The sequence below is a fragment of the Prosopis cineraria genome, unplaced genomic scaffold (assembly GCF_029017545.1).
Source record: "Prosopis cineraria cultivar Desert tree isolate PC_DT_omini unplaced genomic scaffold, ASM2901754v1 PC10, whole genome shotgun sequence".
In the NCBI taxonomy this organism is placed as follows: domain Eukaryota; kingdom Viridiplantae; phylum Streptophyta; class Magnoliopsida; order Fabales; family Fabaceae; genus Prosopis; species Prosopis cineraria.
This window is the reverse complement of record NW_026555341.1, coordinates 33,106,631-33,123,734: the sequence shown is the minus strand read 5'-3', so window position 1 is coordinate 33,123,734 and position 17,104 is coordinate 33,106,631. Positions and strand designations below refer to the sequence as shown.

The following is a 17,104-nucleotide window of genomic DNA, read 5'->3' as shown; positions in this document are numbered from 1 at the left end:
CCCAGGTTTTCTTGTTGCTCTCTCTCTCTCTCTCTCTCTCTGGTTTTGTATTCACTTGAGGAATGGATGGAACGTTTTGTATTCTGAGACAGGACTCTTGAGTTTTTGGTTCTGCTTCTGCTGAATTAGAATACTGTATAGAAAAGATCGTTAAGTGTGAGGCTTTTTGTTTCTCTGCTACTCCAATTGAATTCTGGGATTGTGATGATGATGATGATGATCAATGAAAATGAATGGTTTTTTTAACTCTTCAATCTTGGTTTGTTCATTCATGTTTCTGAATTGTCCCCTTCTTCTTCCTTTGGGATTCTGTGATGGCGATCAATCAAATCAAATGGTTTCAGTTCAGTCTCTGTTTCTGCAAAACAAGAACAATCCAAGTACATTCCTGTTGTTTATCATTCAGAACACATAAGAGACTTCACTTTCAGATTATTAATTAGCCATCATAACTGATTATAGGCTTCTTTTTGCTCTCGCTCGCTCTCTCTCTCTCTCTCTCCCCCCTTCACATTCCTGGTGTTTTGATTTGATTCAGAAATCATGAGTAATATTTTCTATTTTGGGAAAAAAATTTGGTCCAATGAAGAGAGGTTATGGGGATGATTGAGATCTTGATGTAGTGATGTGGGGTCCAGAACAGAGTGACGATGCAAGTTGAGTTCATGTGGGACAATTTGGGCTTGAACTATGTGCAAATGTCAAACCTAAATGCCCCTCAGGCAAGGGACTTGTTAGAATTTTTTTTTTTAATTGACAAGATTATTCAATTTGAGTAACATAGACCTTCAAAAAAAAAAAAATTGATGGCGAAGTCCTATCAGAGAGAATAAATGAGTGCTAAGACCTTAGCAAAATTTTTTTAAAAATGAGTTTCAATTATTAATTCAGACATTCGTAGATAATAACCACAATTTTAAATTGAGAGTTATATTTAAAATTTAAGTATTTTATTTCTAATTAAAAATTTTAAATTTACAATTATTTGAATCAATATTTAAAACTTATTTTTAAAAATATTATAAGAAACTTAACTATCATTAATTACCTATATTGAGGTTTAATTGTCATTCTCCTCTCCAAATATTCAATCTTATTTTTGGTATGCCTTTGTAAACGATACAAAACCCTAAACAAAAGTAACTTTTTATCCTATAATGCATTAATGTAACAATCGAAGCTAAAAAAATTATTAAAAAAAATACAATTCTTAACATATAAACCATTCAATGAAGTTAAATTAGCAAGTACACTGTACTATTCATTCCTATAACAAGGATTTTTGTGTATGTAATAAAGAAATATGTAAGAAAGAGGTAGTTGCTACTTGCTTTGTTCACCATTTTTTTTTAACCATTTTAGGTATAGACTAGAAAGCCGTTCATTTAAATAAATAGGTGATTCAAGTGGGCACTTCTTAATCAAGATCTCGAATTTAAGTGTTGTATTAAAAAAATTATCAGAAGATGAACTTTATATCTACATGGTCCTATTTAGTTGGATTCGAATTAGTCTGCTCTTCACATGACCCCTTGGAAAAATGGAAGGCCATACATCATCATGTTGATCAAGTTAAAGATAATTGAGCAAAGCCAATGTTGACTTACAAGTGCATATGGACCATGCCAATGCGCAGAGGCTTCACCTGTCAATGCTTGATAATCTAATTTTGATCCCACGTTTTCAACAACAACAGCCTCCATGATATGCATCTCCTCCAAATTTTGGTGACTTTTGTTCTTTTTTTTTTAAAAAAATTATATATATATATATATATACTCCCTCCGATCCAAAATATAAGACATTTTTAACTATAATTCAAATATTAATAAAATTCAGTTATATCCTTATTTTTAGTTATAAATATCATAAGTTTTTCTTTTTATCCTTTTTTCCCCACCATCAAAAATAAATTAAATGAGAGAGATAATATTTTTTAATGAAGTATTATAACATGAGAAAACGTGAATCTCCTTGCAAATTAATAAATTTTTAGTTTTCATGAAAAGTTAAAAAAATATAATAAATACCAATAAAGTTACGCAACAAACTAAATTAATAAATACAAGGGTAAAATAGAAAAAAAATTTAAAACTTATTAAATGTCTTATATTTTGAACTAAGATAAGTTAAAAAAAATGTTTTATAATTTGGATGGAAGGGAATGTATATTAAAAAATATTTACACATCATGCACTTTTTTCCATTTGCTAATAAAGTAAATATCTTGGGCATTTTTTTTTTTCCGTTTTTAAGTTCAAGTGAATTAGATTCTGAGGCTCACTTGGATTCAGGTATGCCTTTAGATTTGAAAAGTGTTTACGAGAGGTATTTACAGATTGTCAACTAATGAGAACTTTATATCAACAATAGGATTTAAATTCATAATTTTGTAAATTATGAACCAAATCATTGTCAATGAGATCAATCTTTATTGGTCTTAGGACATTTTGGTGAATAAACCAAAGCTTATTTTTGAATTGGGCTAAGCTGGGCTGGTTTCAATTTTAACCATGTTTTAGTTCATCAGAAAACAGGGCAGCATCATAAATTAAACAAATTTACGAGAGGTATTTACATATTCTCAATTAATGAGAACTTTATATCGACAATAGGATTTAAATTCATAATTTTGTAAATTATGAATCAAATCATTGTCAATGAGATCAATGTTTATTGGTCTTAGGACATTTTGGTGAATAAACCAAAGCTTATTTTTGAATTGGGCTAAGCTGGGCTGGTTTCAATTTTAACCCTGTTTTAGTTCCTCAGAAAACAGGGCAGCATCATAAATTAAACAAATTAACCCTAATTAAAATATAGTGATTAATTAAAATATTTTTTAATTTTTTTTATGTTCCGTATCTCAAATCTCAACGATTAATATCACGAGACAAAGTAAAGGAACCCGTGGAATATGACTCGTGACGCATATTACTTTGTAGTTGGTAGAGATGTTTGAAATAAATTAGACGTGTTATCTCATTCAAAATATAGAATCCAACAAATAAGTCATAATCATAAAAACGTTGACCTAAATAAAAATCAACATGATTTTTTTAAATACGAGATCTTAGTTTTGAATTTACATGAATACAAAAGATACAATAAAAATCACAATATAATATTCACAATTCACGTTTAGTTATGTGTGTGTCTAACGAAAATTACTATACAATTGTTTATAATTTTTTTTAAATTTTAATTATGTTCCTACAATTTATTTTATTTTAATCAAATTTTTTTCATTTGATTTGTTAAATTTATAAATTTATTAATCAAATTTTTATTATCTATTATTTTAATCATGGTCATTTTAATAAAAAAAATGACCATCATTATTTAAATACGAGATGTCAGTTTTGAATTCACATGAATACAGAAGATACAATAAAAAATCACAATGTAATATTCACAATTCATGTTTAGTTATATATATATATATATAGAAAATTAATGTACAGGTTTTTTTTGTAGTTTTTTCCCTCAATTTTTAATTATGTCTTTACAGTTTATTTTATTTTAATCAAATTTTTTTATTTTGATCCATTAAATTTATTAATGAGTTAATATGTAATTTAAATTTTAAACTATAAATTCAAAGATAATTTAAACTTTAAACTTTTAAAAATTATATTTTAAATTTTAAATAATTAAAATTGAGATAATTTTACTCCACCGTTGATTTAGAATCAATCGCGGTTACTTTAAGCATTTCGGGGCCTGCATTTTGTCTCTCATCGTTCACACCAAGTTCACGCCTTGTATGCGTGCTGGGTGTTTGTGTTAGCCGTTTGAACTTCAATTAATTAGGTTATCTTACTTTAATGTGAGCCTATAGATGATGCTCGCTTTAGATCGTATCCATAAATGTGATAGAGCAAAGCATAAGGGAGCTTTGCAAATGGAGTTCAAAAGGGGATTGAAGAGTAGAGTGACAAGAATGCATTACATACCATGGGAAACTATTTGGGAGCTTTGAGGCAAGTCCACTTCTTGAATCCATGGATAAGCTATTCAAAGGGTTGATCAAAGCAGTTTGAGCCTACCCCTTCAACTTTCCTGGCTTTTCCTTCCACCATGGTGTTTCGATTCAACCCTTGTTTTTTTATGCATATAATTAGTTAATTAGCTGGATTTAACTCTGTGACCATGCATGCTTGGAGACATACTTTGTAAGGTCATATAACTTAGACGCTTGTTCTCACCATGCTCTGTTTTCAAACCAATGAAACAGGGCTTTCTCACTATGCACCGTTTTCACTCGATTTCTCGCCTTCACTCCGTCATCCTCGTCTCATTGCTACAAAGAGGAAGACCTTCTGCGTCAAATGGCACCATACTTCAGAAATTCAGAAGATAATGCCTATGAACATATTCTATGTCCTTTAATGATGAGAATGAGAGAAAGAAACGTGACGATCGTGATGACATCCATGAACCTAAACGGACCTTTGAATAACTTCATAGCTTCTCGACGGGTGGTTCCTCTGTACACGAGCATATTGCAGAGGCTTCTGTTCTTTGACAACACGTTTTGAGCAACTGTAGCCCGGAGACGCTACTTCACTTCTTATTGTTCGATATATATAGAGTTTTGAGGGAACTGCATTTGGTGCTTGTGATAAGCACTGCATGCTCATCAGCGCTGATCATTACCGGCTATTTAAATTAATTTTTAAATACTTTTAATATTATATTTATTAATATAAAAGATATAAAAATTTTAAAATTTTAATACATCTCTTAATTACTAATCCAGTTAGTACAGATTTAATATAACAATTTAATTTAATATTAAAAAATTTATAATTTTATAATTTAATTATAAACTCTATACAGTTTAAATATAATTTAGCTAATTTTAATATTAAAAAATTTATAAATTTTATAAATTTATCATTTAAATAGTTCAGATTTAATATTAAAATTTTATATTTTTTTATTTTAATAAACATAATATTAAAAATATTTAAAAATTAATTTAAATGGACGAGACAGAAATTGAAGAAGGTTGAAATGGAGGGCTAGAAGCCACTCGGTGCTGCACCGAATGCGGACGCGAGTTTTAAGGTTAGGTGGGTTGCTGTGGATGGACCATTTGGAGAGAGCAAGGAGTTGTCAATGCAAATGTAGGACCCACCATTTAAAGTCACTGACCTTTGATCTAAATTAACAGTGTGGGTTAACTTGTCTCAAATTTAATTATTTATAATTTAAAATATATTTTTAAAAAAATTTAAGGTTTAAATCACTTCCAAACTTACAGTTTAGATCCAAAATTTATATTTATCCTTTATTAATTCATGAAATTAAAATTCTTAAATTTTTTATTTAAATAATAAAATTAAGAACTTTTACATTTTTAATAAAAAGATTATATAATTTAAAATTCTTTACATTATTTTTATAACTCAAAACTTATATAATTAGGTTATGTCTTCTAAATAATTTTTACACATGTAGAATTTTTTATAAAAATGATTAAAATATGTAAACATGCTATTAAATAAAATTTCTTTTTTTTCATAATCAAATTTTTTATAAACTTTAAAAGTATTTTTATTTTGAGAATGTTAATCATTTATACATGTTTTAACCTTCAAAAAATTAATATATTTAATGTATCAAACTATGAGTGTTTCATTAAAATAGAATAATCTAGAAGGACTTATTAGGCCAAAAAAAAAAAAAGACTTCAAGGACTAAAGTTAAAATTGAAAAAAACTATAAGAACCCTACTCATCAGTTTTCTCCTATTTTTATATATATTTGCATCATCAGAAGTTACAATAAACTCATTTCTTCGGCATTTCCTCATTTACTAACATACTAACATTAACGAATTATGTGTTCAGTTTTCTTATTTTTCATCCAACCGAACGACCAAGGAGGATTATTCAAACTAGAAAGAAAATAGGCTACAGAAGAGAATTTGAACCTTTTTTTTTTGAACAAAACGACGTTGGCGGGTGATACTTGATAATGTAATACTTTTGATTTGGGCTCTGCTGAGCCTGTTTCATTTTTAACTCTGTTTTAATTTCGGAAGGGAAAAAAAAAGAGAAAAATTTACAAAATAAATTAAATAAATTAATCCTTATTAAAAAAACAATGGCCCAAACGAATCCTCATTCAAAAGAAGACGACTACGTGAAGTCCCCTAAAATATAGTGATAATTTAAATTAAAAAAAATGTTTTTTGGTTTAAAGTTTAATCTGTTTTTTTTAAATAAATATGTGATTATTACATTTATTTTATTTGTGTTTTCCGAAATCATAACTAAAATACTATTTTTTCAATTAACTAATGGTCAGGTCAAATCAAACGAACATTAAATTCTCCCAATTTTTCATATCACGGGCAAATTTACAATATTATCATCGCTAATTTGTGCTTTCAGCGGCCCCAAAATGAAAATTACTTTTTTTTGTTTAACTGTAATCCTTTTAACAACGCCGCTTTCCGGAAGAAAGTTTAGAATTGGTGTTGGGCATGTTTATCTGTAGGGGCTATTCAAGCGGCTTGACAACCTTGACCCTACAGATGGTGTGTGTTTTTAGTTTTATACAAATGATATTTATTTAATAATATTATTTTTGCTTGAGTGCTATCATAAATTATATTATTTTTATAATTTTTTAACATTTTTTATTCTTTCAAAATTTAAAAATTATTTTTAATTTAATATTATATAAAGGTAAGTTTTTTGGGCCAATCAGGCAGAGCTCCACGTAGGGGTAATGTTTAGCCAAACCCTTCTCATATGTAGCCCTATTTATGTGTCTGCATAAGCGTGTCTCTCTTAGGTGGTGTGGTGCCTACACAACATGAATATTCATTCAGTACTCATCACTCGTAAGGTGATCTGAGCCATTAATTTTTCCCTCAAATGATCTCTACAATTGATTTTAATTTTTAAAATATTTTTAATATAATATTTATCAAAATAAAAAATATAAAAATTATTAAAAAATTAATATTAAATTAGAACTATTTTTTTTTTCTTATTAGAGGATGAATGTTATATAGTAGTTATCACCTTTGATGAGATATGGACAGTCTAGATTTAAGTTTTTATTTTTATTTTATGTCTATTTAAATAAAAATATGTATAAAATATAAAAATCTTTAATAACATTGCTTATCACTAATCTTGCTAGTATAGATTCAATTTGAATGATTTAATTTAATATTAATTTTTTAATAATTTGTATAAATTAACTATTTAAATGTACTTTGTATATTATAAATATAATTTAAAATGTCTAATTTAATATTAAATTTTTTTATAATTCTTATAAATTGACCATCTAGATTTACACAGTATTCTAAATTTAATATTAATTTTTTAATAATTTTTATATATTTTATTTTTATAAGTATAATACTAAACATACTTAAAAAATTAAAATTAATAACAAAGATCATTTGAGGAAGAAAATAAAAGGCTCAGATCACCTTTTTGATGATGAGTTTGCTATGATGAGCACCCAATGAGGATCTACACAACCTTGAGTTGGCAACCTTCCACACAAAGGAAAAAAAAAAAAAAATCCATTTTGCTCGAGTACATATGCATAATAGTAAATTATAATAATTTTCAAATTTGACAATATTAGTTCTGTTGCCTCCATAAAATGTGTCTCTATGTGTGTTGTTTTCACACTCTAAAATTTTTTGATTCATCAACTCTTCCTTCTTTACGAGAAAGGGTTAAGTTATGATTACAATTTTTAATGAAGGTAATACTTTTTAATTACATTACTCCCTCTAATTTTTATTATAAAAAACCTTTAACTATCTCACTAAATGAGCGAGGTAGTTAAGTCAATTTTTTTTCTGAATCATTAACTCTGTTTAAAAAGAAAGTAAACTTTCAATTTTTTTCTATTTAAATAAAATATTTTAAAATTTTCATTACATTCCTCTTTTATAGTTAACAAATTTAAATAATATTATAAAAATATAATTAATATCTCATTAAATAATTTTATTAAAGATAAAGTGTTTTTAAAAGAGAAAATGACAATAAAATTTTTTAAAATATATAAATAATAATTTAATCTCTCAAAATATTATAATTTTCCTGAAATTTTAAGGGATTTTTCTGTCATTAATGAATTGATATAAATTATCAAATTGTTCTTGTTGAGAATAAATAATTTATAAATTTTATTTAAATATTTATAACTTTTCTTCTTATATTTATAATAACATAACAGTAAATAAGAAATTTAACATGAAAAATTGTGATTTATTGTTACATTGTTGTAAATATAAGAAAGAAAGTTGTGAATATTTAAATAAAATTTATGAATCATTTATTTTTAACAAGGACAGTTTAATAATTTATATAAATTTATTAATAATAAATTTTTTTAAAATTTTTAAAAAATTATGATATTTAAAAGATTAAATTATCATTTACATATTTTAAAAAAAATTTATTGTCATTCTCCCTTCTTAAAATGTGTCTTGAAACAAGGAGAGGAGGAAATACATTATATTAATTTAAACATTTAAATATAATTTATTTTAAAACATTAATGTCAGAAAAGGCGGACGGCCGTAAATCTTGTTCAGCGGTGAAGAACCAATAACCGTACCGTACGTTGATTTCTGTACGACGGACAGCATTGCCCGCCTTTACCGGATTCCATATCTCTGACTCTCAGCCTCCATTGTCCATCCCATTCAATGTTTTGTCACTAATCACTCACTTTTAGATCCCTCAAATTTGATGTCATTTTATTTTTTTAATATTTCCTATTTTAATAAATGTAACATTATAATAATACGTTTATTATTTAAACTTGCCTCGGGCATTGAAAATATGAATATACAACAATCATATTAATATTAACATTCATCTACAACAGATAACGTTCACAAATTTTAAACAACATTCATCTTAAAGGGCAAAGTAACCGACGGTTCATAATTTTTTTTTAACAGAAAAATCCCATTATTTAATCAAAATACATTAAAAAACAAATCAAATCCTATCATGTATCATTTATAAAAATTTTATTAATCATTGATGAAAGAAAGTGGCCTTCGTCTTTTCCTAACAACGCGCCCTCAATTACGATCGAAGTTCGAATAGTTTATTTATAATTTTTATATAATAGTCTTATTTTTCTGAATTAGAAAAAATAGGCAAAACATGAGATTATAAGCTGGAACCAGCGATCTTCACGGTGTGAGTTTACATGACACTGTAATAATCCTTTTCCATAATTGATTCCCATTAATCAATCATAAACTAAGAAATTCAAACCTTTGTGTACGAAAAGAAAGAAACATAAACAGTCATTAAACTATTTCTTCTGCATCTTCGTTGCAATTCAAACACAAGAAATTCATCGTACACATACCAGTATGCCACAACGTACGTTGAAATAAATTACATGCACTGTGATCCCTCTCCATAATTCGTTCCCATTAATCAATGCTACAATTTTAACATAGTATTCTTCGAAATAATCTTTAACCTTAAGAAGGTCGAAGATGATCAACAATGGCTCCCAAGTTAACCTCTGAGCAGATAAATGCTGAGCTCAGGACCTCCGTTATTGTTACCATCAGGATTCATCATATAGAAGGCTTCGGAGTCTTTGGATCCCACCACCCTCTCGAACTTGGCTCTCATATACATGAGCTCGCCGTCGGACCCACCTGCCTCATTCCCTTTCCCACTCGCCGACACCAACGCCGGCAACACTCCGGCTCCCATCGTTATGGGCTCCACCGCTTTCAGAACCCTCCACTCTTCTTCCCCACATTCTCTCTTGTTATTCGCGTACCCACATTTCCTTCCATTGCAGTAAGCCCTCCAATGAGGCTCCTCCAGCAATCTCACCGTCTTGTTGTTCTTTGTTGTTGTCTCCGCCGCCGCCGCCCCCTCCTTCTCGCATTCCAAGGCGATCCGGACCAACCCGGAAGCCATCTCACGGATGAGCACGCTCGTTGGTGTGGCCAACTCGATGAGGAAGGAGGGGGTGGACTTTTGGTCGGATTGGAAGGCGAGACGCACATGAGATCGACGGCTGCCGAAGAGGGTCCCGATGACCGGTCGGGTTGTGGTGGAGCCCGAGTGGTAGAGGGAGCGAGTCTTGGCGAAGAAAGTGAGACTAAGAGCAGATTTAAGCTTGGAAATGGAGTGGGCTTTCTTCGGGGTTTGATCGTGTGAAGACGACGACGACGTCGTGATGGTATTTAAGATTTCGTCGTCGTCGTCTTCATCGGCATCGGCGTTCTTTCGCCAATGGAAATATCTTCTGGAGAAGGAGAAGGAAGAATCGTTGGGGGTTTTGGCGGTGATGATGCTCATCGGGAAGGTGAATGAGTATGAAGTGTGAACACACACGAGAGTGTATAAATATTATATAGACACACATTTAAGTATAACTACACAAAGAGCGAGTGCAGGAGAAGAAATGGAATATTATTATGATAAATAGAAAGAAAAGAAATAAGTGAGAGAAAAAGTGATTAAATAGTGTCAGGAGTTGAGAGAGGAAAGGACAGACAAGAGAGAAAGAGAAGACGATCAGACTCAACAACTTCACTGTAAGGCTACAAGGATTCGCAGATTTGTAGGGCTCAAGGTATGATGTGTGTGCATGTTTTGAATGTTTTATTTTTTAGTATGTTTATTTAATAAAATTAAAATTAAAAATGTATTAAATTTTTAGATAAAATTAACAAAAATTAAAATTTTTTAATTCTAATAAAAATATTAAAAATAATTTATAGATAGAATCAAGATAAATTTTAAATATATCTTATAAAGAATTTTAGAAAAATATTTATCATCAATAATCAATAAGACAATGAATTCTCTTACCCTTTTAAAGAATAGAAAGAACATTTTATATTTTATAAAAAATAGTAAAATGAATAAAAGTATGCAAACATTTCAAGGAAAATTGTATATTATGCCTCCTCTCTCATTATATGTGATTCTTAATTTTCAGGTTTTATCTAAGTATAAGTGTTAATAGAAATTGTTACATATAATCATTACTTATTTTAAAAAATACCACTTCAAAGTATAATAAATAAAGTGTAAAAATGAAAAGGAGTTTTTTTTTTTGCAATACATCAATTTTGCCGCCTCTTTAATTTGTATACTTTTTAATATTAAAATTTAGGATTTATATTTATTTGAAAATTAGAAAAAATATTATTAATAATAAAAATTAAGTACACAAACATTTTAAAAAATAGTGCTTTATTGAACAGGATTATAACCGTTTAGATATAAGGTTTTAAGTTTGAGGTTTTGTATATGCAAAAAATATTTTTTTTAAAATTATCTTTGTGTGAATGTAAAAAATATTTTTTTAAAAAATAATCTCTAGTTCAATTTAATATGAAAAAATTAATCTTTTAGTCCTTTAATTTTTAATTTACTTATAACTCAATCTCTCAATTATGACTCATTGTAACTCAATTACTCAACTAAAACTCGCTGCAACTCAATCTTTTAACTTTTAATTCACTTATAATTCAGTCTTTATTTTTTAATTTTTTTTTAAAATTTTTTATCAAATAAGAAAGATAAAAATGTTTATATATTATTTTAAAATATCATTCCCTTACTCATTGATGTGAGATATAAGCTAACATAAAAAAAATAATAAAAATTTAAAAATTAATTTATAAGTAATTTAAAAGTTGAAGATTGAATTATAAATGAGTTATAATTGAAGGATTGAGTTACAATAAATCATAATTGAGAGATTGAATTATAAATAAATTAAAAATTAAAAAAATTAATTTTCGCATTCAATAATATTCAAATTTAACTAAGTCAGAGATTGTGTTGTACTGTTGTTACAACACAATGTTTTGTTCGGAGGAGGGATTTGATGGGGAGGGTAAAAAGTGAAGGAGATTGGTATTGGAAATAGTGTGAGGGAGAAGAAGTGAAGGACACACCAAGTGACATCCACCCCTGCAAAACTGGCAGAAACAAACTCAAATCAACTTTATTTATTTATTTATTTACTTATTGGTAAACTCAAATCAACTTTATTTGTTTTGGGGATGTTGTGGTGAACAGCTCAATTCAATCAGAAGAACAGTAGAGTGTCACCAAAAGTCCATGCCTTTTGACAGCATTGAGCCAATAAACTACTCCTTCCTAATCCTACCCCTCCTCCTACTATCTCTCCATCCTTACTATTATTTTCCTACTCTTTTATTCTTATTTTATTATTTGTCTATTCATCCTTGGTTTGTTGTGTCAATTGTATGATCCCTGTACACTCCACCATGATTCAATCCAGCTTTTATCCAGCTTCTCACCTTAGCTTCTGCTCACCCCTATATTAAGAAAATTATTAATTCATTAATTAATTGTTATTACCTAATTTCATGGTGTCTCTGCCGTGGCTCTTTTGTCACCTCTAAGTTCAATATATAAATTTTTTAAGTAAGAATTATTTTAACGTTTCATTTAATATAATTAATTATTTTCAAGTTCATTTTTTTAAGCTCAGTTGTCAATAAATTTATAAATAATTAATTATGTTGAGTGTGATTTTTATGTAATTTTTCAATTTTTAATGTTCATTTTTGTCAAATTCTTGACTTTTAATAAACAAATAATCCCACCATTCAATATTATAATGTATTTTTTTTTTCCAAAACATAAGATATTTTAGGTTTTTCAAAGTATAACTAATAAGGTTTTTTAATTGAGACACCCTACTAAATAAAAATAAATATAAAAAGAGTGTGTAATTTTAAATACAATTCATTAATTTATTGGAGGTGTAATTCAATTAAAAATGTCTTATAATATTGAATGAGAGAGTGTATACATACATACATACATACATATATATATATATATATATATCAAAGGCAAAATATAATTTTATAAATTTTTTATTGAAATAAAAAATAAAAATTGGGCTCAAGCCGCACTTGTGTCAATATAGTGTTGGCCTTGACTTCTTATGGCTAACACCATTTGACTTCATATGAATGGGCATATTGGGTGTAGGAGTGTTGGACTTCAAATGATGGAATGGAAGTTTGCGGTTTCATCCATAACCCAAGAAAAACATAAGCAAACTGACTCTTTTACCAAAAAAACAATGCACAAAGCAAACATTGGGCTTCAAAGGAGAAATCAATTTTAAGTGTCGAGCTTCAAATACTGCAAGTTGTGGTTTCATCTATATTTTTTTAAAGAAAAATTACATTAAAATTTCACATAAAAAATTAATTATTATAAGATTCATTGACAACTGACATTTTAGTGCAGTTATCAATAAATTTTATAGCAATTAATTTTTTTTATATGAGATTTGGTTGTAATTCTCCCTTTTAAAATATGGTTTCATCTATGTCTAAGCAAGCAAAGGTGCACCAATAAAAAATGTAAGGGAAAATTAATCATTTATTTTTGTAATTTTAACCCAATTATAACTCAATCCTTAAATCTTAATTCACTATAAATCAGTCTTTATAGTTTTAACTTAATTGTAATTCAGTCCCTAAATTTTGCCACTTGCAACTCAGTCTCTATGGTTTCAATTATTTAAATATTATTCACTAAATTTTAAAAAATAAAATTATAAAGATTAAAAATATTTTAAAATTTTAATACTTATAATATTTATAAATATTAAAAGGTTTTATTAATTTAAAATATTAGTAATAAATTTTAATCTTTATAATTTTATTTTTAAGATATCTAGACTAATATTTAAGTGATTAAAAATATAATGACTAAGGTACAAAATTTAAAATTAAAACACTGAGTTATAATTGAGTTAAAATTTTAAGGATTGAGTTATAATGAATTAAAATTTAAAAATTAAATTATAATTAAGTTAAAATTATAAACATTAAATGATGAATTTCTCAAAATGTAAATATAAAGTATGCCTTGGGCTGTAAACCAAAGAGAAAAAAAAAAAAAGGACAAAGGCCCACAAGCATTAGGTATAGGGCCCACATCAATTTTAAGTCCAAAATATACTTGTAGTCAACAATACTATGGTGAGTGTTTATAAATTAAAAAAAAAAACAAACAATAAGGTTGGGTCTAATAAAATATGCCAGTCTCTTTCAACATGATCAATCAAAATTTAAATTTTCACTAGAAGATGTTCCCATATATAATTTATGATAGTACCTTAAATATGATTACTTCAATAAATGATGTCTCCTCCAACATTCGTTGTGTTTAGTGTCATTGAGAGTTTCATCTTGCATTAAGTCATAAAGAATCCATATCATATACTTTTTTCATTAAAAAATATAAGATATTTTTAATTGAGTTACCTTCAATAAAGTAGTTAATTGTCTTTAAGCTAATACAATCTTTTCATATTTACTCTTATTTAGTAGGGTGTTTTATTTAAAATAAATATAAAGCGATTTATTTATTATGAATATTTTTGGAAAAAAGTATATTAATTATGTTTTGAAATACTAAAAATGTCTTACATTTTTAAATGAAGAGACTATAGGTAATAGCATCCATTTAATTCGCATATTCATCATATAGCTAGGTTGCATTTTTCGAAAGTACATTGTCATTAGATTTTAGTTTGTGCTAGTTCGATTGTAGGAAATAAATGGAATAGATCGATGATAGAGAATAAAATAATTAAAACAAGGCCATCAATTGATAGAAAGATGTGTAAATAATAGAAAGAGAAGAGTCACAAAGCAATGAAAAATGAGATAATGTGGATTGGCATGAATAAAGTTATCAATCTTCTTTCTCACCTCTATGTCACTCCATGCACAACAATCTCATCTTTCTATTACCTCATATCTCATTCAAATTATAACCTTATTTTAATCAATTTTTTCTCTAACAACTCATTCTATTCCATTTCTTTTTAACAACTAAATAGACACTTATGAGTCCAGTCTCATAAGTTTTAGGTCCTAGTTGAGTCATTTAGGATTCACTAATTATTGTCAAAATAATCATACTTATTGTTAGGGCACGATCTAAGTTGCATCTATACTACAAAATTATTAGATAACCTCACAACTTTTGGTAGTCCTTCAACAATTAGTGCGTAATGAAATGGAAAACTCAAGTTACACGTTTTCCTTCCTTCTCCTCCGTATTATTCTCCATTATAAAACACATCAAGATCGATCGCTGCCAACAAGTATACTGGATTCATTCTGTAATACACTTGGGGGAAAAAAAAATCAAAGAATTAACATTTAATGGATATATATTAATTTCTGCCCACAGAAATGGTATCTAGATCCTCAAAGTTCTATATACTTGATTGACTCCAACAAGTTCATGTATCACCCACCAAGTGTTGTTTGATTAAAGCAGATAGAGATAGAGTGATGATAATATATACCAATATATATATGGCTTGCATGGAGGCAAGAAATTAATAGTGAGGTTCAATCAAGCAAGGACACGAAGCCATTATTGATGGAAACTTATTGTTCTTTCTAGCTCTCACTGCAACCCTGGAATCTGAATCTGTCTCTGTCTCTCTGACGTCTCTCATAGTGCTGTCCAGCTTATTAATCTTCAATCTACGAAGTAATGACGTACCAGCCTCTTTCTATTCTTGCATACCAACTTAGCACTGACTCATCACTCTCCTTTCTCCTCTCCCGGACTCCTTTTCAAGGTTTTTTTAATTGTCCTCGTCTAGTCTAAATACTTGTTTCGTCTCAATTTATAAAATATTTTTTTAAGTAATTAATTTGGTGTCCCAAAATATTAGATATTTTGACAAAAATAAAGCTTTATTAATGATGATTATTAATAACCCATTTATTATTTTAATCCTTACAAATTTATTTCCATATCTCTTTTATTAATTGATGATATTTTTGAAAGTTTATATATAGAAAATTAAGATGGTAATTGTATTTAATGCATTTCATTGACATGTGTAATTTTATCAAACAATGCCTCATAAATTAGGATGAAGGAGGTATTTTTCAAGGTTATTAACAACAATTAAGCCATGTTCATTTTTTATATGGCTGTCTAACTATATCAAATTCAAACATTATTGAATCCAAGTGTAGGTAAGTCTTTCAAAGACATTTTCTGTATGCACACAAGCTTAAATTTGAGACCTCACACTTAAACTATCATATATTCCCTTTCACTAGGATTAATGCCTGTTGGTTAAGCCATGCTAATTGTCATATGCAAAAGTTTAATTCTCTGAAAATTAAACATGATCATAAATAAATGATAGATTAATCATGCATTAGAATAATTTTTTTCCTTACCTTAACTATTTCTTGTTAGGTAGTTTTCAAAGGGATCTTTGTTGTCAATAAGTGTCAAAGAATCCATTGATCAAGTCGTTTCTTTGGATGCCCCTCTTATGGAGTGTAGAGACTTAGGCTATTTGATTTCTATTTCTATTTTTTATTTTTAAAAATTATTTTTGTAATACAGTTTTTAGAATTGTTTTCAAAACAAAATAAAATGAAAATTTGTTTGATTATATTAATTTATAAACAATTTTAGAATTAAAAAAATAGGTTGATGGTGATTGTTGAAAGTAGTTAATGGTGATAGTTTATAATAGCAATTAGTCAAACTATATTTTTCAATAATCAAACAAAGTGTTTTGAATAACCAAGGAAAATAAAATGAAAACAATTTTAAGATGTTTTTATTTTTTGTTTTTTTAAATGAGAACAATTTTGAAAATAATTAGATCCAAAATATTCATTCGAAAATTTTTTTAATTTTAAAAACAGAAAACAAATTTCTTTTCTAGTTTTGTTTACATGCGTTTTTTGTTTGCTTATGTTTGATTTTTCTTTATTTGGGTTCATCAATTTTTCTCCTCTTCTCAAACTCAAGCTTTGGTGGTGGTTGTTGAAGTTAATTTCCGATCTTCCTCCAAGTATTTGATTAAATTAGATAAATTTATTTTTTTTGATGAATTGGTTGATTAAATTTATTGGAATTATGGCTATCCATATGAGTTGGTGTTATAATTTTTAGTTTTGTATGTTAGACCTTTAAATTGGATTGATTTGACTGAAAAAATAGCTAAATTTTCTGGGTTTAAAATTTTAGGGAAGTCCAATTTATGGTAAAGGCTTTGTCAAAAT

At 27.8% G+C, this 17,104-nt stretch overlaps 1 protein-coding gene across 1 annotated transcript; it reads right to left on the bottom strand.

The window, feature by feature from the left end:
* Window positions 1–9,305: 9,305 nt before the first annotated feature.
* Window positions 9,306–10,462, bottom strand: LOC129284566 (protein MIZU-KUSSEI 1-like). Its single transcript, XM_054920078.1, has one exon. The coding sequence runs from the start codon at window positions 10,335–10,337 to the stop codon at window positions 9,537–9,539; it is 801 nt and encodes a 266-aa protein (XP_054776053.1). The 5' UTR covers window positions 10,338–10,462; the 3' UTR covers window positions 9,306–9,536.
* Between the last annotated feature and the right edge of the window lie 6,642 nt (window positions 10,463–17,104).